This window comes from Hemitrygon akajei, chromosome 14 (genome assembly GCF_048418815.1).
Source record: "Hemitrygon akajei chromosome 14, sHemAka1.3, whole genome shotgun sequence".
Taxonomy (NCBI): Eukaryota; Metazoa; Chordata; class Chondrichthyes; order Myliobatiformes; family Dasyatidae; genus Hemitrygon; species Hemitrygon akajei.
In genome coordinates, this window is record NC_133137.1 from 55,381,540 (window position 1) to 55,406,483 (window position 24,944).

The following is a 24,944-nucleotide window of genomic DNA, read 5'->3' on the forward strand; positions in this document are numbered from 1 at the left end:
CGTTTTCACCTACTCTAAGATCAATCTAATCCTTTCCTCCCACATAGCCTTCTATTTTTCATTCATCTATGCACCTGAGTTTCTTGAATGCCTCTAATGTATCTATTTTACCACTAACCTGTCACTCTCTGTGTAATAAAACCAACCTCTAACATCTCCCCTATACATTCCTCAATCACCTTCAAGTGATGCCCTTCGGATTAGCCATTTCTGCCCTGGGAGAAAGTATCTGCCTGTCACTCCATGCCTCTTATCATCCTGTACATCTCTATCAAGATATCTCTCATCCTTCTTCACTCCAAGGAGAATAGCCTTAGCTCACTCAACCTATCTTCATAAGACACGTTCTCTAATCCAGGCAACATCCTGGCAAATATCCTCTGCACCCTCTCTAAAGCTTCATGTTCTTCCAATAATGAGGCAAGCAGACTGAAGCAATACTCCAAGTGTGGTCTAACCAGGTTTTATAGAGCTACAACATTATCTTGCAGCTCTTGAACTCAATCCCCCAACTAATGAAGGCCAACACATCATGAAATATTCTTAAATATCAACTTGTGCTCCAACTTTGAGGGATCGATGGACCCCAAGATCTCTCTGTTCCTCCACACTGTTAAGAACCCTGCCAATAACCCTGTATTCTGCCTTCGAGTCCGACCTTCAAAGGGGAGTTACTTCTCACTTCCCTTGCATCCTATCAATGCCCACTGTAACTTACGACAACCTTCTACACTATCCACAACACCATCAACATTCATGACATCTGTAAACTGACCTTTCCATTTCCTCATCCAAGTCATTTATACAAATCACAAAGAGTAGGGGTTGCAGAAGAGATCCTTGTGGAACACCTTTGGTGTTCCAGACTGACCTCCAGGCAGAATATGCTCCATCTGCCTTCTGTGGGTAATCCAGTTCTGAACCCATGTAGCCAAGTTTACATGGATCCTATGCCCTCTAACTTTCTGAATGAGGTTTTCATGGGGAACCTTCTCAAACACCTTACTAAAATTCGTTTTCACTACTTCTACTGCTCTACCTTCATCAATTTATATTGTCGCTTCCTCAAATAATTCAATTAGGCTCGTCAGGCATGAGTTGTCCCTCACAAAGCCGTGTTGACTATCCATAATCAGACTATTCTTTTCCAAACGCTCATCAATGCTATCTCTAAATATCTGCTTCAATAGTTTTCCCACTACTGATTAAGACTCAGTGACCTATAATTCCCAGGGTTTCCCTCTTCCTTTTCTTGAACAAAGGAATAACATTTACCACCCTCCAATATTCTGGTAGTACTCCTGTGCTTCGTGAGGAGACAGATAATCCCCAAAGGTATAGCAATCTCTTCCCTCACTTCCCACAGTAACCTGGGGTATATGCTGTCCGGCCTCAGAGACTTATCTATCCTATTGTTCTTCAAAAACTACAGCACATCCTCGTAATGTCAACATATTCCAGAATATCAACCTGTTCTACACTGACCTAACATCTTTCAAGATCCTTCTCATTGATGAATACTGAAGCAAAGTACTTCTTAAGGACCTCCCTACTTCTTCTGATTAGATTCACATGTTTCTTTTTTTTACTTGTAAAGAGTCCTAGTCTCACTCTAGTTATTTTCCTGTTCTTCATGTGGAATGCTTTGGGAGTTTCTCTTAATCCTGCTTGCCAAAGCCTTGTCATGTCCTCTTCCAGATTTCCTTATTCCACTCGTAAGCTCCTTCCTGGCTTCCTTGTAACAGTCTAGATCCCTGTCTGATCCTTGCTTCCAAAACCATGAGTATTCATCTTTCTTCCTCTTGAGTAGATGTTCCATATCTCTTGTCAACCATGGTTACTTCACTTTATTACCTTTTTCCTTGCCTCAATGGGATAAACCTTTCCAGAACCCTATGCAAGTGCTCCCTGAACAACCTCCACATTTCTGTTGTGCATTTCCCTAAGTATATCCGTGTCCAATTTACACTCTCAATTTCCTTAATATTTCCCCTTCCCCAATTCAATACGTTTCCATACCATCTGCTCCTACCCCTGTCCATGGCTATGGTAAAAAGCAGGGAGTTGTAGCCAATGTCTCTGAAATGCTCACCAATTGAGCGGTCTGTCACCTGACCAGGCTCATTACGGAGTGTCAGATCCAGTATGCTCTATCCTCTAGTTAGCTTATCTACAGTACATATATTATCAGGAATCCTTCCTGGATACACCTAATAAATTGTGTCCCATCTACCTTCTGAACTAAGGAGGTGCCAATTAATATTAAGGAATCTGAAGTCACCCATGACAACTACCCTGTTATTTTTACATCTTTTCAAAGTTTGCCTCTCAAGTTGCACCTCATTGTCTCTGTTGCTACTGGGCTGTCTGTAGAGATCTCCCAATAGAGTGCTTGCTCCCTTCCTGTTTTTGACTTCCACCCACACTGACTGAGTAGATGATTCCTCCACAATATCCTCTCTTTCTGGAGGTATGATACTATCCCTGATTGGCAATACCACTTCCCACCTCTTTTACCTCATTCCCTGTCACTTTCGAAGCATCTGAACTCTGGAATATCCAGTAGCCATTCCTGCCCTTGTGACAGCCAAGTCTCTGTAATGGCCGCAACACCATAGTCCCATGTAGTCACCCATGTTTTAAGTTCAACACCCATAATCCTGATACTTCTCGCACTAAAATAGACACATTGCAACCAATCCAACCCATTCTTTTAACTAACCATCCATCCTCTCCATCACACTGTGAGGGGTTCCCAATCTTTTTTATGCCATGGAACAATACCATTAAACAAGATGTCCATTGACCTCAGGTTGGGTGCCCCTGCTCTACATGCTACAATCAACCTCTACCCTAACTGCTCCCCATCACCTGACCTATCACTCTGGTTCCTAATCCCATGCCAATCTAGTTTAAACCCTCCATAACAGCTCTAGAAAACCTGTTCACAAGGATATTGGTCCCCCTCAAGTTCAGGTCAATCCATCCCTTTTGTACAGTCCATACATTCCCAGAAGAAATCCCAAATGATCCACAAATTGGAAAGCCTACCCCCTACATCAATTCATCAGCCACCCATTCATCTGCTAAATCATCTGATTCTTAGATTCTCTAGTGCATGGCACAGGTAGCAAGCCAGAGATTATTACCTTTGATGTTCTGCTTTTCAGCTTCCTATCTAGCTCCCTATATTCTCCCTTTAGGACCTTATCTCTTTTGCTACCTATGTCATTGACACCAAAATTTACCACTATTTTTGGTTGCTCATCCTTCCAATCTGATTCTGGCACCTATCTGGGAGTCTCGTGCACATCCATAAAATCGTCTGTCTTTTCCCCTAACTATTGAATCCGCTAGCACCACCACCCTCTTCTTCTCCCCAGTTCCCTTCTGAGCCACAGAGCCAGATTCAGCGCCAGAGATTTGGTTGCTATAGCTTTTACCTGGTAGGTCGTCCAATGTATCCTTAATAGTATCCAAAGTGGTTATTGGGGAGAATGGTCGCACAGGTGCTCTGCCTATTCCTTTCCCTCTTCTGACAGTCACATGCTACCAGCTTCCAACAATTTAGGAGTGAAAAAGCCAGTGGTCATCCAGTTCCAGATCAAGTTCCCTAACATGGTTTGTCTGGAGCTGCATCCGGATGTAGCAATTGGGTAGATCAGTGATGTTGGATGAGGAGCATGCTTCTGTGCTGAGATCCATGCTCAATACATAGGCACTGTTAGACGAAGATAAAGAAACCTGACAGTAACCACAACCTAGCTTCTGCCTTTCCTTGCTGAAGCCTCGTAAGCCAAAGTCTCGGTTGCCCACTCTAACTCTGTCCCACTCACACAATGCCCAGCTTGCCTAAACCTAACTTCTTATCATTGGCACTTGCTAAGTGCCTATTAACCGAAACAGTCTCCATCTCCACAGAAAATCCTGAAAGGCCCTGCTGGCTTTTTAAATTTGGCACTTAAATTCCATAAACAATTATCTCTGTGATCTTAATCGCACCAAATGTCCCGACAGGCTCCACTCACTTTTTAAATTTGGTGCTTAAACTCCACAACCAAATGTCTCTGTAATCTCAGAGAGTTCCCCTCAAGTTTCCCCCAAAATTTCTAGTGCACAAGTGTAATGGAGAATGAAATAATTAGTGTCTTATCAGTACAAGTTGAACGAGCTGAAGCTTTTCTCTTTGGAGCAAAGGAGGATGAGAAGTGATTCTATAGAGGTGACAAGATGATAAGAGACGTAGATAGAGTGGACCCTTCTTCCCAGAGTGGAAATGGCTAATACAAGGGTGGAGAAGTTGAAAGTGTTTCGAGGAAAGTATGAGGGCTGGGATATGTCAGCAGTAAGTTTCTTATGCAGACAGTGAGTGTGGAACATCCTGCTGGGGAAGGCAAAGGCAGATACATAAGGGGCATTTAAGAAATTCTTAGTTGCATCGATGATGGAAAAATAGAGAGCTATGTAGGAGGGTAGAGTTAGATTGTTCTTTGAGTTGGTTAGAAGGTTGGCACAACATTCTGGGCTAAGTGGCTTGTATTGTGCTGTAATGGTGTGTTACTTCAGATCCAATGCAGCACAAAAAAAATAAGGAACACAATAATTAAAAAACACAATAAATATAAATACATAAGATGGTTCATATACATATATCCATAGTACATCCAAAAGTGACACTAGGCATAGGAATGTCTGTACCTAAGGTGACAGGAAATGATAAAGCAGAGGTGGTTGGGGGTATGGAGGGGTGGTATAGCAGGTGGAGGTGTGGATCTGTCTTACTGTCTGGGGAAGGTAACTATTTTTGGGTCTGGTGGTCCTAGTGTGAATACTATGTAGCCTTCTCCCTGATGGGAGTTAGACGGACAGTCCATGAGCAGAGTGTGTGGGATCGTTCATGGTGTTACTGCCCCTTTTCTGGCACCTTTCTGATACACAATATGTCTTTGGTGGGTAGGCTTGTGCTGGTGATGTGGTGATTCATAATAAATACAGAAAATGCAACCAAGACATGTCATTGTCGATGTCCTTCATACCAATACATTCCCTTACAGTGCGTTCATATCATGAAAGCTTCTTTCTTAAACAATACCCCTGTAAAACATTAAAGAGGCTGTTACACAGTGTTTAGTCATGGCAGGACCCTGGACTATAGTCCTTCCCCACAGAGACTTCGTTGGCTGCCTTCATATAGAGCAATACTGAAGTCAAAAGCAGGATGTGATCTATTTGGTTGTGGAGAGCATTGCTCTTGTTTCCTTTCTGACAGGCACTTTTAATGAAGTAAATATAAAACTCTCCTTTAACCACTTTGTATGGCAGCACAGTTGCTTTACAGCATCCACTGTAAGATCAGGGTCTGATTCTTGAAGTCTGTAAGGAATTTACTGTATACGTTCTCCCCATGACCGCATTGGCTTCTGTTTCCTCCCACATTGAAAAGACGTCCGGTTAGGGTTAGTAAGTTGTGGGCATGCAAGTTGATGCTGGAAGCATGGCAACACTTGCAGGTTGCCCAGCACAGTTCATGCTGATTTGATTTGATGTAAGTCACAGATTTCACTATATGTTCTGATGTACATGTGACAAATAAAGCTTACCTCTTCATTCTGCCTTGTCATATTCACTCTCAACTGGATCGGCGAAGGCAATTTGCTGCAGAGATGCAGTCTGATATTTGGATTGTGAGAGTTTTAGTACAATATCTTGTGTAAATCAACTTGAGGTCAGCATTATCTCCAAGTTACGGCTGGACTTGCTCCTGCAACTGATAAGTAGTTTGGACAAGATCCAGAAGGTCTCAGAGGATGTTTGCACTAGTTTATGCATATTTCAGAAATGGAATCAGCTGAGATCAGAACCAGAATCAGGCTTATTATCACTGACATGTGTAGTGAAATTTGTTAACTTAGCAGCAGCAGTTCAATGCAACACACGATAATATAGAAAGAAAAAAAATAAGTAAAGCAATTACAGTAAGAGTATATATGTATATTGTGTAGATTAAAACTAGCGCAAACCCAGAAATATATATTTTTTAAAAAGTGAGGTAGTTTTTGTGGGTTCAATGTCCATTTAGGAATCGGATGGCAGAAGCTGTTGTTGAGTCACTGAGTGTGTGCCTTCAGGCTTCTGTACCTCCTTCCTGACAGTAACAATGAGAAGAGGGCATGCCCTAGGTGATGGAGGTCCTAATGACAGACATTGACTTCAAGGCTTCACTCCTCGAAGATGTCTTGGATACTCTGGAGGCTTATACCCAAGATGCAGCTGACTAATTTTACAACTTTCTTTAGCTTCTTTCGGTCCTGTGCAGTAGCACCCCCTCCCCCCATACCAGACAGTGATGCAGCCTGTCAGAATGCTCTCCATGGTACATCTATAGAAGTTTTTGAGTGTTTTAGTTGACAAACCAAATCTCTTCAAACTCCTAATGGAATATAAGACCATAAGATATAGGAATAGAATTAGGCCATCCTTTTCACATCCACTCTGTTGAGGTCTTTCAACATTCAAAGGTGTCAGTGAGATCTCCCCTCATCCTTCTGAATTCCAGTGAGTACAGACCCAGAGCCATTAAACGTTCCTCGTATGATAACCCTTTCATTCCTGGAATCATCCTTGTGAACCTCTTCTGGACCCTCTCCAATGCCAGCACATCTTTTCTAAGATAAGGAACACAAAACTGTACACTATACTCAAGGTGAGGCCTCACCAGTGCCTTATAAAGCCTCAGCATCACATCCTTGCTCTTGTATTCTAGACCTCTTGAAATGAATGCTAACATTTGCCTTCCTCACCACCCACTCAACCTGCAAGATAGCCTTCAGGGTGCTCTGCACAAGGACTCCCAAGTCTCTTTGCATCTCAGATTCCTGGATTTTCTCTCCATTTAGAAAATAGTCCAAACATTTATTTCTACTACCAAAGTGCATGACCATGCATATAGCTGCAGTCCTGCCTTCTTTATAGATGCATTGATATGTTGGGACCAGGTTAGATCCTCAGAGATGTTGACACCTAGGAACCTGAAATTGCACACTCCCTCATTTACGATCCCTCAATGAGGATTGGTTCATGTTTGCTTGCCTTGCCCTTCCTGAATTCTATAATCAGCTCTTTCATCTAGCTGGTATATCTCATTCCTGTACGCCCTTTCACCTTCTTCTAAGATTCTACCAACAATGGTTGCATCATCAACCAATTTATCGATGGTATTTGAGCTATGCCTAGCCACACAGATGTCTTTCATGGACCTATGAATGAATATGGATGAAAGAAACTCAAGGTGGGATGATGTTACTGAGGTGAGCAAGCTGGTTGAGAAACCACAGTAGTGGTGAATTCACTGTGTATCTTTGTCATTGTTCTGCTGGTGATGGAGACTTGATAATAGGAGTATTGATGGTGTTTGATGACACTTGGAGTTCAGAAGTTTGAGGTAAGATCTCATTGAAATCTGCTGGATACTGAAAAGGCCCAGCTAGAGTGGATGTGATGAGTGTCTTGGCATTAGTGGGAGAGTCCATAATCCAAGGGCACAGCCTCAGAATAAAGTTTCATCTCTTTAAAACTGAGATGAAGATAAACTACTTCTTCCAGAGGGTGGTAAATCATTGCCACAGAGGGATGTGTCATGCAAGCCATTGTTATATTTATGGCAAGAATTATCAGGTTCTTGTATGGAATTGGGTTAAGGATTAAGGGAGAAAGTGTGAGAATGGGATTGAACAATAAATCAGCTGTAGTTGAATGTCAGAGCAGACTTGAGGGGCCAAATGTCTTAATTCTGCTCCTATATCTTATGATCTTGTAGTCATGGGCACCTACATGCCATAAATGATTAAAATAGTTATGTGTATTAATAATAATAATGTGAGTCCATGCAATGTAAGAGATAAATACTTCAGAATTAGCCCAAAGTAAATGAATTATATCAGCATGAGTTTCAAGCTCCATTTCACTTTATCTGTTGTTAATTGGAAGATGTCACGGTAACAGCTAGATTAATATCATTGCACATCTTGTATGTGGATTTGCAGTTAGTGTAAGCAATTGGATCTGTGTTATGATTTTCAAAATGGGTAAATGAAAATCACACCCAGAAGGAATAGAACAAAGGTACGTTTGGTTTTCAAAGGGCAATATTGATGGATTGAAACTAAAGCAAAGAATGTTGGAAGCACTCAGCAGGTCAGGCAGTATCAGCAGGGAAAATGATAAAGCTGATGTTTCGGGTCAAGGCCCCTTCTTCAGAACTGTTCATTGAAGATACAAGTGTTTGAATTTGCAGGGCAGAAGGTTAGAGAGAACAAAGAAAATTTGAGCAGAGCATCATCTTCACCACAACTTCCACTCTGCCCTCAAATTCACCTGGACTACCTCTGACACTTCTCTCCATTTTCTTTGTATCTCTGTCTCCATCTCGGGAGACAGACTGTCCACAATTTTCTACTATAAACCAATTGACACCCACAGCTATCTCAACTATACCTTCTTCCACCCTATCTCCTGTAAGGATGCTATTGCCTTCTCTCAGTTCATCTGTCTCCACCTCTTCTGTTCTTAAGATGAGGCTTTCTACTCTAGGACCTTCAGGAAACATGTCTTCCTCTCTGTCCTTGTTGATGGGCCACTTGAACATATTTCCAGCATTTCCTGCATGTCTGTTCTCAGCCCCTTCTCTCCCATGAGAAGAGAGATAGGGTTCCCATGGTTCTTGCCTTCTACCCCACTAACCTCTGCATCCAGCGTTATCATCTTTCACTACTTCTGCAAGCTTCAATGTTATTTCACCACCAGCCACCTCTCCCCTTCCCACCCTCTGTTTTGTCATCTAGATTTATCACCCTCCCTGTCCGGTGCCATCTTCCCATCATTCGTCCCTTATCTATTTCCACCTATCACTTTCCAGCTTCTCACTTTACCTCCTCCCTCCCCTCCCCACTCTATCTACCTGAAATGTGCTTCTGTTTCCATCTATCACCTACCTGTCTCTGTCTCAACACTTCCCACCCTTCTCTGCCTGGCTCAATCTCCCCCTCATCTGGTTCCACTGATCACTGTCCAGACCCTCTCTCACCTCTATATACCAGCTACCTTCCCTCTTCACTCATGCTGGGTATCAGTCCAAAACATCAGTCGTCCCTTTGCATTCACAGACGCTGCTTGACCTGCTAAGTTTTTCTAGTGGTTTATAGTTTTGCTCCAGATTCCAGCATCTGCCATCTTTTATCTCTAGATCAGAGGAAATGTCTGTGATAAGATGCAGAGGCTGCCCAGGTTGCAAATAATACAAGTCTGCACAATTATTTTCTTTTAGTCTTTAACATTGTATTCCATTATTGGCAATTATTAAAGGAAAATAATATTTTGAATTTCAGGTTGGGGAAGCCAAAGTTCAAAGGTTCAAATCCACCACAACACATGGTTACACTTCCCGGGGCACAGTTTACGATGGATCCTCACTTTTATACTACTCTTTGTACTTGTCTGTGAAATCGCAGAGGGAATGGTTTCAGACAGGTATGGCTTGGATTTCTTATATTGTTAATTTTTTAAAATTGTCTATTTTTAGCAAATTGAAATGTGTTCATTTGACTACAACTAGAGCTTATTTTGAGTACACTGATGTCAGAGTGAGTGAAGAGGTGTTTTTGGAGGTCGAATTTCCAGCCTTTAGTATATTTGTGAAAAAAAACACAGTTGTGTGAAATTAAGTATTAGGGAATCAGTAATATTGTTAATCCTGATGTAGTTTTTCAATGATCTAATTTCTCCCTATTTTCTTTATGTATACTATAGGTGTTCCTCACTGTCCATTCCCTACAATTGTTTAACACTTACTTCTGTTCTTGCCTCTTCTGTTGATAATCACTCATTAAGAAATATTCTTCACTCTCCAAAATGCTCCTTCACCATCTATAACCTATAGCACACTGCTTTCCTATTTTCCTTTTGTCATTCTGCTGCTAGAAGTGCCCCTCATGAGCAAGACAGCCTCCCAATCCACTCTTCTTCATCCTCTTTGTCCTATATAATGATCTACTAAAAGTGACCCTCATGAGCAAGACAGCCTCCCAATCCCCATTCTCTTTGTCCTAAATTTTACAGGGTGAGCCAGTAGTAAGGAAGGCAAATGCAATGTTAGCATTAATATGAGAGGCCTAGAATATAAAAGCAAGGATGCAATGCTGAGTATTTATAATACATTGGTCGGACCGCACTTGGAGTATTATGAGCAGTTTTGGGTCTCTTACCTGAGAAAGCATGTGTTGACGTTGGAGAGGGTCCAGAGGATGCTTGCGAGAATGATCCTGGGAATGAAGGGGTTAACGAATGAGGAGCATTTGATCGTTTTGGCCCGTACCTGCTGGAGTTCGGGCATTTAAAAGAATGTGGAGGTTGGGGTGACTCATTAAAACCTATAGAATATTAAAGCACAAGTTGGACTGAGACTGGAGAGGATGTTTCCTATAGTGGGAGAAACTCAGAGCAGGTGCCATACCCCAGAATATAGAGATGAGGAAGAACTTATTTAACCAGAGAGTGGTGAATTTGTTGCCACAGATGGCTGTAAAGGCCAAGTTATTGTGTATATTTAAAGCAGAGGTTGATAGATTTTTGATTATCAATAGAGGTGTATAAGATGATGAGAAGCATTGATCGTGTAGATAGTCAGAGGCTTTTTCCCAGGGCTGAAATGGCTAGCATGAGAGGGCACAGTTTTAAGGTGCTTGGAAGTACGTACAGAAAAGATGTCAGTGGTAAGGAGTGGTGAGTGCGTGGAATGGGCTGCCGGCAATGGTGGTTGAGGCAGATACAATAGGGTCTTTTAAGAGACTCCTGGACAGGTGCATGGAGCGCAGAAAAATAGAGGGCTACAAGTAGTCCTAGGTAATTTCTAAGGTAAGGAAATGTTCGGCACAGCGTTGTGGGCCGAAGGGCATGTATTGTGCCCTAGGTTTCTATGTTTCTATTACGGTGAAAGGCTGGAGAATGGGTTTGAGAGGGATAAGCACTCAGCCATGGTGGAATGGTAGAGCAGAATTTGATAGGCCAAGTGGCTTAATTCTGCTCCTTTGTCTTGTTAATTTGAAAATATGAGTACTGAGCTGCTAGTTTGAAGCAAGGATATGATTTAGGCTGTGTTTTTCTGTCACTGTGCCATTGCACTTTAACTGTGCCAGTTCAAAAGTCAAAGTGAATTTATTATCAAAATATGTCATGATATACTACCCTGAGATTCAGTTTTTTGCAGGTATTTACAGGAAAATAAATTCTATTTTATTTCTTTATGAAAAAATATACATAAGCAAAGACCAACAAATAATTAATGTGCAAAAGAAGACAAATTGCGCAACAAAAATGATACCGAGAACATAAGTTGTAGAGTCTTTGAAAATGAGTCAATAGGTTGTGAAATCAGTTCAGAGCTGAGGTGAGTGAAATTGTCCACACTGGTTTAACAGCCTGATGATTGTAAGGTAATAACTGTTCCTGAACCCGGTGGTGTGGGACCTGTACCTTCTGTCCAAGAACAGATCATGGCCAAGGTGCTGAGGGCAGTGACAGAGAACAGGATTAGATCTGGGTGTCTGGAATTTTGTACCACTGTACCAATTTATTGTAAACAATGCTGGATGACATCAGCTGGTCAGGCAGCTTCTATGGAAAGGAATTTACCCTGCAATTTGAGAAGGAGAAGCTAAAGTAATGTTTCAGGATTACAGTGGAGTAAAGGGAATTATGATGCAACTGATTCTTTTTATGTTATATTTAAATGATTTGGATGACAGAATTGATGGCTTTGTGGCCAACTTTGTGGTTCATTATAAAGACAGGTGGAGGGGCTGGTAGTGTGAGAAAGCAGAGAGGTTACAGAAGGACTTGGACAGATTAGAAGAATGGGCAAAGAAGTGGCAGATGAAATACAGAGTCTGTAAGTGTATGGTCATGCACTTTGCTAGAAGAAATAAAAGAGTAGACTATTTTTTAAATGGAGAGAAAATTCAAGAATCGGAGGTGCAAAGGAATTTGGGAGTCCACATGCAGAATTCCCTAAAGGTTAATTTACACATTGAATCGGTTCTGCAATGTTAGCATTCATTTCAAGAGGACTAGAATATTAAAGCAAGGATGTAATGCTGAGGCTATTTAAGGCACTGGTGAGGCCTCACTTTTGTGAGCAGTTTTGGGCCCCTTTTCTAAGAAAGGATGTGCTGTCATTGGAAAGAGTTCAAAGGAGGTTCATGAAAATTATTCTCAGATTGAAAGGCCTATCATATGAGGAGCATTTGATGGCACTGGGCTTATAACCATTGGCAGTCAGAAGAATGTTGAATATTCAAAGGCCTCGATAGAGTGAATGTGGAGAGAATATTTCCAGTGGTAGGGGTGTCTAAGACCAGAAGGACTTCCATGTGGAACAGAGATGAGGAGGGTTATGAATCTGTCTAATTCATTGCCACAGACTGCTGTGGAGGCCAAGTCGCTGGGTATATTTAAGGCAGAAGTTGATAGATTCTTGATTAGTCAAGGCATGAAGGGATATGGGGAGACGGCAGGAGATTGAGGCTGAGGGAAAATGGATCTGTCATGATGAAATGGTGGAGCAGACTCGATGGGCCAAATAGGCTAATTCTGCTCTGATGCCTTGGGGTTGTATGGACATATTGGAATGTGAATGGGGACTGGAATTAAAATGGCTGGCAACCAGAAAATCATGCTTGTTGTGCACGGTGCAAAGGTGATCGCAATTGTAAACAGATTTGTCGCAAAACCACTTTTTCCTGCGCTCTGAACAGAAATGATGTGTGGTAGAAGAAGATAATTGATTAAAGCAATAGCGAAGATATTGCATCATGAAATACAATTTACTAGATTACCATTGGGATATTGTGGCACTGGCTATTAACTGATCACTGATTATTGGACAGTGAAATCAATCCTAATGACATCTCCCTCCCATGTGTGAAATCTATTGCACGAAATTTACTACTTGTTTTGAATTGACATTCAGTTTTTGGTAATCAGCATGTGAAACTAATTTAGAAATCAGATGTGGCTGATTGTAGCCCTCATCATTAAGTAATGAATGAGCGAAAGAAACTATCATTGGGCCAGCTATCTCATCCTTTGCACACACACAGTCCATCCATGCAAACTTCAACCACTTGGAGCACTTATTGCTGACCTAAACTACAAAAGCAGAATCTGGTGCAGGTGCGGAGACCACAGACTGCTTTGAGTCTTGTTAAGTTTTTTGCATAAAATTAGCCTATGTTAGTATCTTAACGGCCAATAATAATAATAATTTATTTATAGAGCACTTTTCATGCAGGCAATGTAGTCCCAAGTGCTTTATAATGGGATAAAATGCAAATGCGAAAATGAAAAGTAAAAAGATGTTAGTTAAAATCAAGGTTAAACAAATAGGTTTAGAACTAACTTTTCAAAATTTTAAAACTTCCTCTGCATCCATGATAGTTTTGGGTATTGAATCCCACAGTTTAGGAGAGTAGTTCAAAATAAGCTGACCAGCCAATTACCATTTGACCTTTAAATGTAAGAGACCAGGTGAAGAAGACCTAGAGCTTGAGCAGTGTTATAAAACAAGAGCGATTCTGTGATGTTCTCTGGTCCCAGACTATTGAGAGCTTTAAAATCAATTCTAAAAGATACAGGAAGCTAATTCAGAGTAGCTAGGACAAGAGTGATGTACTTCCTCATCAGTCTGGCAGTAACATTCTGAATGAGTTGAAGTTTATCAATACATTGCTTCGGAAGGCCAGTATAAAGCGCATTGTGGTTATCTAGTCTATTCAATATAAAGGCTTGAATTAGTTTCTCAGCATCATTACATGACAGGAACAGACATACTGTTGAAATATTTCTTAAGTGAAGAAATGTTGCTCTGGTCACTTATGTAGGAATTAAAATTTAATGCTGACTCAAGGATAAACACTCAAGATAGTTGCTTCTGATTTTACAATAATTTATCAATAAATTTATATCTTTTGACTTTAGGACCAACCAAAGGTGTTACAGTTTTATCTTCATTTAGTTTAAGGAAATTATTGCTCATCCAGTTGTTTATTGCAGTCATACTGGAAATCAGAGAAGTAGGGTGTTATTACTAGGCTCAACTGAGATGTACAACTGCGTGTCAACTGCAAAACTGTTGAAATCAAGTTTATGCTCCCAAACGGTGTCTGCTAAGGGGAGCACTTATAAGGAGAAGAATAGGGGACCAAGACAGTTTCCTTGAGCAACACCAAATGGTACATTGTATCTCTTAAAAAATTAGTCTCCAAGACAAACAACAAAAATTCTTTCTAACATAAATGAGTGAAACCAATGACTGAATTACTAAAAGTGGCTGCAACACTATTTATAGATCTGAAACTTATTTTGGAAAACAATGTTACACACTAATGATCAGAAGTGCATAATTTGACAAATTATAAATAATACACAGAATTGTTTATTGAATCATAATTCAAAACTAAATCCTGGCATTAAATTTGAATAGCCATCTAGATATTGCCAAGGATAATAGTGGAAAAAAAGTCTAAAGTAAAACTAAGTGTGTATGCCAGACTCATGAGTAAATATTTTCATGTCATGCCGAGTCATTGGGCAACATCTCTGGCTGGCTCTCTCTGTCAGCCAGATACTCAAGCAGAATTTATTCCAGTAGAAGTGGACTTTTTCACTAAATAAGGAGGTATTCCATGTATCTCTATACAACCATCTTATTGTGTTTCAGTTCTTTTATTTTATAAGCACTTGGAACATTTGTAACATTCCAGTGTATTTGCTCATCTGCATCCGTAATGTTCTTGGTTTCTATAGCTATCCAAAAGAAACTTGCATTTATATAATGTTTTTTGTGACCTCTGTAGATTATATAATGTCCTGGTGCCAATTTTTAAGAGTGACTTTGGGAATTGTGTCAGCTAATTTCCACACAAGGTTTCAGGAAAACAGCATTTGAGATAAAGCACAAGAGTTAGAGAACACAGAACAGTACAGTGCAGGAACCAGCCCTCCAGCCCACCTTGTACATGATACCCAATTCTTTTCCATCAATGCATGACCTGTATCCTGTCTCCTACCCTTCCCTGCTTTCTAACAGTCTCTTAAATGTCACTGTTGCATCTGCTTTCCACTACACACCCCCACCCTGGCACCATGTCCCAGGCCCCCACCACTTTTTGTGTTAATAAAAACGCAACCAGCTCATCTCCTTAAACTTTCCTCTTCTCATCTTGAATCAAAAGTCATGTTGTTTGTCATATGTACAAGTACATGTATGCACAGGTGCAATGAAAACCTTCCAGCAGCATTAAAGGCACATAGCTTCAGACCTGGCATTCATATAAAAATAGTAAATTATATCCCACTTTTACAAGAGAAAACACAACTGGAATTTAAAGAACACACATGATGTCCATTTTAGTGCAAAGTGATCAAAGTGGTCACAGTGATTAGGGTTGTGTAGGTTGGTTCATGAAAAATTGGAGGTGTGGGACTTCTAGCTTCTGTAAATCCTGTCCAATGGTAGCTCCAAGAAGATGGCATAGCCTGGATGATGGGCACCTTCCAAGCTGGACATTGCCCTCCTGAGGCAGTTCCTTCCATAGGTACTACTGATGGTTGGGAGGGATGTGCCCATGATGTATTGGCCTGAGTTTACTATGCTCTGCGGCTCCTTGTGTTTCTGGACAGAACATGATGCAACCAGTCAAACTACTCTCAACAGTATAAATGTAGAGGTTGTTAGTGTTTGGTGACAAGCTGAATCTCCTTAACCTAACCTAAGTGCTGTCCAATGCCAGGTCATCTGCTATGTTAACACCCTGGAATTTAAAGCTGTTGTCTCTCATCTCTGTCAATTTCCCCCCACTGTAGACTGGAGCTCATACACCCTCTTATTTCCTTCCAGAAATCAATAATTAGCTTTTTAGTTTTGCTGATGTTGAGTGAGAGGTTATGGCATGACTCAACCAGGTATCATATCTCATTCCTGTACGCCATCACCACCGCTGGTCCAACAAGTGTGGTATCATCAGCAAATGTTTAATGCCATTTATATGACATGGAATAGTTATGTGTATAGAGTCAAGCAGGGGCCTGAGCCTGCGGCCTTGCTGGTCGGCAAGGAGGAGATGTTACCGATCACCACTGATTGAGGTCTGTCAGTGAGGAGGTTGAGCATCCTGTTGCAGAGAGAGGAACAGAGGCCCAGTTCTTGAAGCTTGATAATGAGTTTGGATGGGATGACATACTGAAATGCACATCCTCTTGAGCTTGACATTTCTACCCTGGGGAAAAGATTCTGACCATCTCCCCTATCTATGCCTTTCATACTTCCAGAGAAAACAGATGAACTTTGCTCAACTCCTGTTTATAGTTTATCCTCCCTAATCCAGGCATCATTCTGGTAAACCTCTGCTGCATCCGCGCGGCTGTGGAAGGGCATCCAGGACATCACCAATTACAAGACAACATCACCTGACTGTGCAGGTGATGCCTCCCTCCCAAATGCGCTGAATAAATTCTACACCCGGTTTGAGGTGGAAAATGACGTGGCGGTGAGGAAGTCCACCCCTCCTGCGAATGACCAGGTGCTGTGTCTCTCTGTGGCCGACGTGAGAAGAACCCTGTGCAAGGTCAACCCACGGAAGGCTGCTGGACCAGACAACATCCCTGGTAGAGTGCTCAGAGGATGTGCAGACCAGCTAGCAGATGTTCTCACTGACATCTTCAACATCTCCCTGAACAGCAACATTGTTCCAACGTGCTTCAAGGCCGCCACCTTCGTCCCCGTGCCGAAGAAGTCTTCAGTGTCCTGCCTAAATGACTACCGTCCCGTTGCACTTACATCCATCATCATGAAGTGTTTCGAGAGGCTCATCATGAGGCATATCAAGACCCTGCTACCCCCCCTCACTGGACCCCCTGCAGTTTGCGTACAGTCCCAACCGCTCAACAGATGACACCATTGCCACCACCCTCCACCTGGCCCTAACCCACCTGGACAAAAAAAACACATACGTTCGAATGCTGTTCATAGACTTCAGTTCAGCATTCAACACAATCATCCCTCAGAAACTGATTGGAAAGCTGAGCCTACTGGTCCTGAACACCTCCCTCTGCAACTGGATCCTAGACTTCCTGACTGGGAGACCTCAGTCAGTCCAGATTGGGAGCAGCATCTCCAACACCATCACACTGAGCACGGGGGCTCCCCAGGGCTGTGTGCTCAGTCCACTGCTGTTCACTCTGCTGACCCACGACTGTGCTGCAACACACAGCTCGAACCACATCATCAAGTTTGCCAATGACACGACGGTGGTGGGTCTCATCAGCAAGAACGACGAGTCAGCTTACAGAGAGGAGGTGCAGCGGCTAACGGACTGGTGCAGAGCCAACAGCCTGTCTCTGAATGTGAACAAAACAAAAGGGATGGTTGTTGACTTCAGGAGGGCACGGAGCAACCACTTTCCGCTGAACATGGACGGCTCCTCGGTAGAGATCGTAAAGAGCACCAAATTTATTGGTGTTCACCTGGTGGAGAATCTCACCTGGTCCCTCAACACCAGCTCCATAGCAAAGAAAGCCCAGCAGCGTCTCTACTTTTTGTGAAGGCTGAGGAAAGTCCATCTCCCACCCCCCATCCTCATCACATTCTACAGGGGTTGTATTGAGAGCATCCTGAGCAGCTGCATCACTGCCTGGTTCGGAAATTGCACCATCTCGGATCGCAAGACTCTGCAGCGGATAGTGAGGTCAGCTGAGAAGATCATCGGGGTCTCTCTTCCCGCCATCACGGACATTTACACTGCACGCTGCATCTGCAAAGGAAACAGCATTATGGAGGACCCCATGCACCCCTCATACAATCTCTTCTCCCTCCTGCCGTCTGGGAAAAGGCTCCGAAGCATTCAGGCTCTCACGACCAGACTATGTAACAGTTTCTTCCCCCAAGCTATCAGACTCCTCAATACCCGAAGCCTGGACTGACACCTTGCCCTACTGTCCTGTTTATTATTTACTGTAATGTCTGCACTGTTTTTGTGCACTTTATGCAGTCCTGTGTAGGTCTGTAGTCTAGTGTAGCTTTTTCTGTGTTTTTTTTATTACATAGTTCAGTCTAGTTTTTTGTACTGTGTCATGTAACACCATGGTCCTGAAAAACGTTGTCTCATTTCTACTATGCACTGTACCAGCAGTTATGGTCAAAATGACAATAAAAGTTGGCTTGACTTGACTTGACTTCCAGAGCCCTCTTAACCTTCCTGTAATGAGACAACAGAATACAACATAGAGATATACAACACAGAAACAGCCCACCCATGTGTCCATGATGCCTGTCTATGGTAATCCCATTTGCCCACATTAGGACCTGTATTCTTCTATTACTTTCCTGCTAGTAATCTATCTTATTGTTCCCGATTGGCAAGGTCCACTCTCTGGTCTTCTGCAGGTAATACAGTGGAAAACCCCAATGCCCATTTGAACGGGCAGAGTGGTTATTGTTTGACTGATGTTACATGTATCTCTGAAATAAAGAACTGTAAATGTGGTTTAATCATTAAAAAGAGTAATTCCAACAGTACTACAACACCGCTCAGAAGTTTCATGCCAGTTTTGTGTTCAGTGCAGTGAAATGGATCTTAACATAAAGTTTAGGAAAGGACCTCTCCAATTCCCAGGGGCCCTTTATCAGGGCCAGCATTCTTGTAATGTATAGCCGGTTGTAGACTAACTCCCTTTTTAATCTGTACACAACGCTGGAAGAACTCAGCAGGTCAGGCAGCATCCGTGAGAAAAGAGATCCACAGCATCTGCAGTTGTATTTTTATGTCTCTTTTTAATCTGTTCCCCAAAACATGCCATAGTTTTTTCTAGAGAGGGATGAACTTCCCGTACACTCAGTGAAAGATCTGTAATTAGCATTGGCTCTGTAGAATATCCAGATAAGGCCCTCACACCCAGATAATAGAGGAAATGTTCATTTCAAGCATTCCAGTTACACTTGAATCTGGCTTTAAATGTGTAGGGAAAACATTAGACCTACTGAGAAGACTATTTGTCCAACCCATGTTTGAGGAAGTGTGATGATGTGAATATCTATAATCCATTCTTACACTTACATATGCAAAAAGGCAGAAAAGGAAGCCATACAGCTACTTGTTCATACTGTCTGCCAGCTGAGCTGATCCCATCAGGCCTACACCTCTTCCCTTTTCCATTGCAACCTTCTCTCTCTCACACTCATCAATTCCCTTTTGATCCTTTTGCCTTTTGTTAAGAGTCAATAAACCTCCCAGTGTCATGATGGGATATGGGAGGAAAGTGGAGCACCCTGGGGAAACCCATAGGGCTGCAGGAAGAATGCAGGCTGAACGTGAAGTCGGGACTGAACCTGAGCTGCTGGAGCTGTAACGCAGGAGGGGTTAACTACTGCACCACCACATCACCTCTTGTTTGGAGGGGGTCACTGCAACCTAGAAGGTACCACTCAATTCAACAGCCATTGACACATACTCTACCTAATGGTCACACCATGTGAGAGCATCATTACTAATTTAAACTTCAGCCATGAAGTTCACATAATTCTCTCACCCTGACCTTGTCCTCTTACAGCTCTGCCAGCCCAAACGTACATAAAATGCAGCATAATCTGCATTCACCATTAAGTCCTTTTATAACTGGCACCTTCCGTTCTTAGTAGTTACCCATACAAAGGATTTCGAGAGGAGATCAGGTACATAGGAACCGGGTGAACCACTTGCCTCCTAGTGAGCTCTTCCCCCTTCACTATCATGGGAGATTCATGACTCTGTCTTCCTGTTTTTGTCCCTTTCCCTGGGGAATCAAAGATTTATCAATCTCAGAGTTAAAATTCAATTTTGACTGAAAATTACTTCCTTGATAATGAGTACCCAGGTCTTAACTTCACTTCTAAAAGTTTTGTTTCAAATTTTTGATCTATACATTCCCCCACTCCAAGACATCAATTTGAAGAAATATTTTCTCTCTATTTACCCTTGCAGTTTTCCTTAACATTTTGAAAATTTTGATCAAATCACACTTTAGTCTTCTAAATTCCAGAGGACAGAAAGCTAAACTAAGTAACGTCTCATCATTTACTTTTTATCCAGTGACCATTTTCAGAGTCAGGGTTTTTTAAAATGTTGGTGGTGTAACTCCATGAGTCCTCTGAAGATGAGGGATGCCTGCTCTTGTGTTGGAGACTGTATATGTGTGTGGGTGGGTGGGAAGGAAGGAAGGAAGGGGCTTGTTCTGCTGTTATTGTTTGTCTGATCTCTTTGTTTATATAGTTTACTATTTCAAAGCTGCTTCTAGATGACCAAAACACAACCTCCATCACTGCTTACTTCAAGAATGGTACATTATCATTGAAGTGATTTCATCATCAAACACAATCACTACTTTTTGTGTATTTAACATTTAAGTATTATTTGAGTAAAATATTGTTTCAGTAAGAAATCTTTGTTTCTTTGCATGATTCATTATGGGTTGTATGTAAAAGTATGTGAATGGCATACGTCGTAACACCACCACATCATATGTGAGTGCCTTCACTAGATTTAAAAAAATTAAGTACACACGTCCCATGCTCCAGTGTTTTTCTTTCAATTAGTTTCTGGAGTTATAAAACATAACACTGCCCTTCCCCTTTCTGTCATCTTCACTACCTTTTCTGTAGCTCTAATAACTTGGTATATTTAATCCCCAATCTTGAGCCTCTTTTAGGCAGATGTCATTAATAACTCTAAGTATGCACCGGTATTAGCTACAACCAGTGGTGTCACAACTCTTATTTGTCCTATTTTAGTGTACTCCCTCAATTTCTCTCTTCTTTGTTTCCTCTTGTCCATCAAATTTGTTTTGTGTTATGATACCAGCCCCTTCCTTTGTGAGAATCGCAAGAGCCCTAGTGAAGGGGGGGGGGGGGTCAATGACCCAAGAGAGAGAGAGAGGTGCTGAATAGACACAGGAAATGGGAGAGAGAGAGACGTGCTGAATACCGCGTTCCACCGGGATGCAGAATAAAGCGACCTTGACTATTGTCTCATGAAGACCACGTGTAAAGCCCTCGGGCAAAGTGGGCTGGTTGAGAGAGAGATTGACACCTGCGATCCCGTGAGGAAGTATAAAGGAGGGTCTGGGGGGGACGACCCCTCCAGATGCACCAAGGAGACACGATAGCGATCCCGTCGTAGCGGGAAGCCACGTGCGTTAGATTCCGAATCGGGAGTCTGTGGCTGGAATCATGGAAAATCGTTTTAACTAACAACAGGAAAGCCGGCTCCCCTGATTCCACGGTTTTGCTTCGTAAGGACCCGGGCAAGTGTTCCTTCTCATCAATCTCTCTCTCTATCTCCAACACGGGAAACCCAGCGGTTCCCAAAAGGCTGAAGCCTGCTGACTTTTGAATGACTGTTATATTTCCAAATGGACAAGATATTATCCCCTAGACAATGATAGAGCTTATTTCTGATTGATCATTACTATACCTGCACTTTAGATTGAGTATTGATGATGTATGTTATCAAAATGTTTGTATTAAGCTTCCTTTTGTGCCCCTTTATAAATAAAAACGTTTAAAAATGGTACCATCAGACTTCAGCGGACCTCTCTATCTTTGCTGGTAAGTGATCCAGTTACGGGATACATAACAACATGGGTGCCTCGTCTCGAGATTTGAAACCTAATTGGGAGGGCAGTGAATTGGGTTTGTAAGTCAAAAAAAATAAAATAAAATAAATTGGATCTGGTGCACGGGTAGCCAGACGGGAAACCAGCAAAGATGGACGTGGATGAATTTATGAAAAACCCGACTGTGGAGGCACTAGAGGCGGCCACCAAATCAGACTTGTTAAATTTGGCGAAGGGATTGGACCTCACAGAAGTGAGGTCGTCCATGAAAAAGCGGGAGGTGCGAGGGGCCATAACTCGGTATTACATTGGGAAGAAAGTGTTCGAAGCTGAGGTCTTGGAAAATATCCCTGAAAAAGTACCAGCAAGTGGAATGGATCAGCTAGAGTTGGAGAAATTAAGGCTGGAACATGAATTTAAAATGAAGCAGCTGGAAGCGGCTGAGAGAGAGAAAGAACGGGCTGAGAAAGAAAGGGAGCAACATGAATTTAAAATGAAGCAGCTGGAAGCGGCTGAGAGAGAGGAAGAATGGGCTGAGAGAGAGAAAGAAAGGGACCAGGAGCTCCAACTAAAGGAGTTAGAGGTGGAAAAAGAGCGGGACCAAGCTGAAAAGCAAAGACAGCATGAAATGCAGCTAAAAGAGCTAGAAGTAGCCAAGAATGAGAGGGAACGAGCCGAGAACGAGAGGGAACGAGCCGAGAACGAGAGAGAATGAGCCGAGAACGAGAAGGAACGAGCTGAAAAGCAAAGAGAGTATGAGGAGAGACGAGAACAGAGGGAACATGACTTGGAGATGGAGAAGTTAAAGAAAGAGCGAAGAGATCTAGGGTTAGATGGAGAGGAGAGGTTTAATGTTAGTCGAGAGTTGAGGGTAGTACCTCCATTCGAAGAGTCGGATGTTGATAGTTATTTCTTGCTTTTTGAAAAGGTGGCAGTAAATCAAAAGTGGCCCAAAGAGCAGTGGGTGGCGTTGTTACAAAGTGTGTTAAAGGGGAAGGCACAACGAGCATATGCGGCCTTGGCCGTCGAGGAAGGGGAAGCGGAGAATTATGTCAAAGTAAAAGAGGCCATTCTCCGGAGTTACGAGCTAGTACCTGAAGCGTATAGACAAAGGTTCAGAAATTTATGGAAAGGGTGGAATCAAACGTATACCGAGCTAGCCTACGAAAAGGGTGTGCTCTTGGACCGTTGGTGCACCGCGGAACAGGTGGACGGGGATTATGGGCGTATCAGGGAGTTATTTCTGATTGAGGAATTAAAAGGGTATGTTCCGGAGGAGATCCGGATGTATTTGAATGAGAAGTCGAATAAGTCCATCTCAGAAATTGCTAGGTTCGCAGATGAATATGCCCTAACCCACAGGATACAGATTTCCTCGCCAAAAGGTTACCTGAGAGACCGTCGGAACGGTAGGGAAAGTCCGCCGGCTGAGGCAGAGGTCCTGCCGGGAGCTAGTGGTAAGGTTGAGGGGGAAAGGCCAGGCGGCCCGAGATTTCCGGGCTTGACCTGTTTTAATTGTGGGAAGGGAGGACATATTGCCTCTGGGTGCTTTGCTCCGAGAAAGGAGCCAGAAAAAGGGAGAGCAGCGGTCCCTATCGGGTGTGCCGTGGTAATCAGTAAATCGATGAGAGAGCCCCGGGTAGACAGAGTACGAGAAGGGTCAGAGACTTGGCTGTCACCCGGAACCGTGTCCGTGAAGGGGGGAGACCCACCCATTCCCGTCCAAATCTGGCGAGACACTGGGGCGGAGCTGTCGTTGATCCGCCGTGAAATACTAGATTTCGGTCTGAGAAGGGGAATGGTCACCGTGAAGGGGATAGGTACAAGAATAGAAATGGTGCCCCTACATCAGGTAATTATGGATTGTGAGCTGGTATCTGGACCAGTCGAAATAGGGGTGCCATCAGAATTCCCGAGAACTGACGCAGACGTCCTCCTCGGAAATGATTTAGCCGGGGGGCAGGTTTGGACACGGCTCAAACAGCCTGTGAGGATTGCAGCCCCGCCCCTCGCATCTCCAGTCTGTACCACAGGCGCGAGCATTCGCAGCCTGTCGAGAAAGGCAGCTGAGAAAGCGAGCAGTTTAAATCTGGCCAGTATTGATTTGGCCGAGATGGTCCTACCAACCCCTGTACCACGAGGGTTCCGAGGGTGGTAAACCGAAGAGTAGTAAAGTGAAAGGGGTTAAGGGAGAGGAGCGAGATCTGCCCTTAGGGAAGAGAAAGGTCCTAGAGGTAGGAAATAAAGAGGAGAAACGGAACCAACTGTTAAAAGGTCCAGAGTTGGACATGGATGATCTGTCGGGGGTGGCAGCCCTGTTTGAAGAAGTTAAGAGTTATCAAGGTGTTCCCGATAATGAGATGAAGGCAGTCCTAGATGAAAAGGATGCCATTACCTTGGAGAGGTCTGCTGGGTTGGCAGACGAGGTTGTTTCAGCCCGCGGGGTTGAGTTTACTCCGGAAGGGAGTTGCCCAGAGAGGAACTGGGAGGATCAGGGGAATTTAGAATTTGAAAAGGGTACGGGTATTGAAAGCCTGGAAGAGGCAGATGTCCCGTTTGAGTGTGTCCAAGATGTGGATGCACGTGGTACTGAACCTAGTAATGGAGCTCAGAAAAAGTCTGAGGTATTTGATTCAGTTGAAAAGGAATGCAGTCCCTGTGGGTCAGATGAACTGGGTTCAGTGAAGACAGGGTTAACCCTGGTAATTGGGGGAAGGGAGGGTTCCCAGGTGTTGGTACACGAAGGGGTGGTGAACCTTAAAGTGGAACTCGACCATGGGGGGATAAACATTATTATTGAAGGGAACGGGAAGTTTGTAGTTCCCAAATCGAATGAAGAAAATTTAAAGTTTAGATTGGTGTCAGAAGAAGCAACCAAGCTACAGAAATGAGGGCTTGGGAACGCGGTGCCTGCGCATCGATTACCGGTTGATTTGGAATGTAAAGGTGCCCCACACGTTGTTGTTATTTAGGAGAGCGCTGTGAAAAAGCCGAAATTTAAATGCGGCCTGAGGGAAAGGTTCGAACTGAAACCCATCAGCCTGCATGGTCCTGACAAAAGGGCTAGCCGCCTGGGTAAAATTACAGAATTGGGTGGAAATGGTCTAAGTGGTGTTGATAAGATGACCCCGATGAACGAGACGGGCGGGAGTTCACCACGCCAAATTACTCAAGTTCCCCATGGGGGGACTCACCGAAAAAGAGGCGACGGTTAATGGGGATGCCATTTTTCTTAAACAGCAAAGCAG

At 43.0% G+C, this 24,944-nt stretch overlaps 1 protein-coding gene across 8 annotated transcripts in view; it reads left to right on the forward strand.

The window, feature by feature from the left end:
* LOC140738596 (ATP-binding cassette sub-family C member 9-like) overlaps positions 1-24,944 on the forward strand; it is a 188,490-nt gene that overhangs the window by 19,733 nt on the left and 143,813 nt on the right. For all 8 annotated transcript variants that reach the window (XR_012101405.1, XR_012101406.1, XM_073066119.1 and 5 more), the window contains exon 2: positions 9,384-9,525. Coding sequence is in view for 6 of the 8 variants with exons in the window: in XM_073066119.1 (XP_072922220.1) it covers positions 9,384-9,525 (142 nt within the window). In the remaining 2 variants the exon portion in view is untranslated. The remainder of the gene's footprint in view (positions 1-9,383; positions 9,526-24,944) is intronic.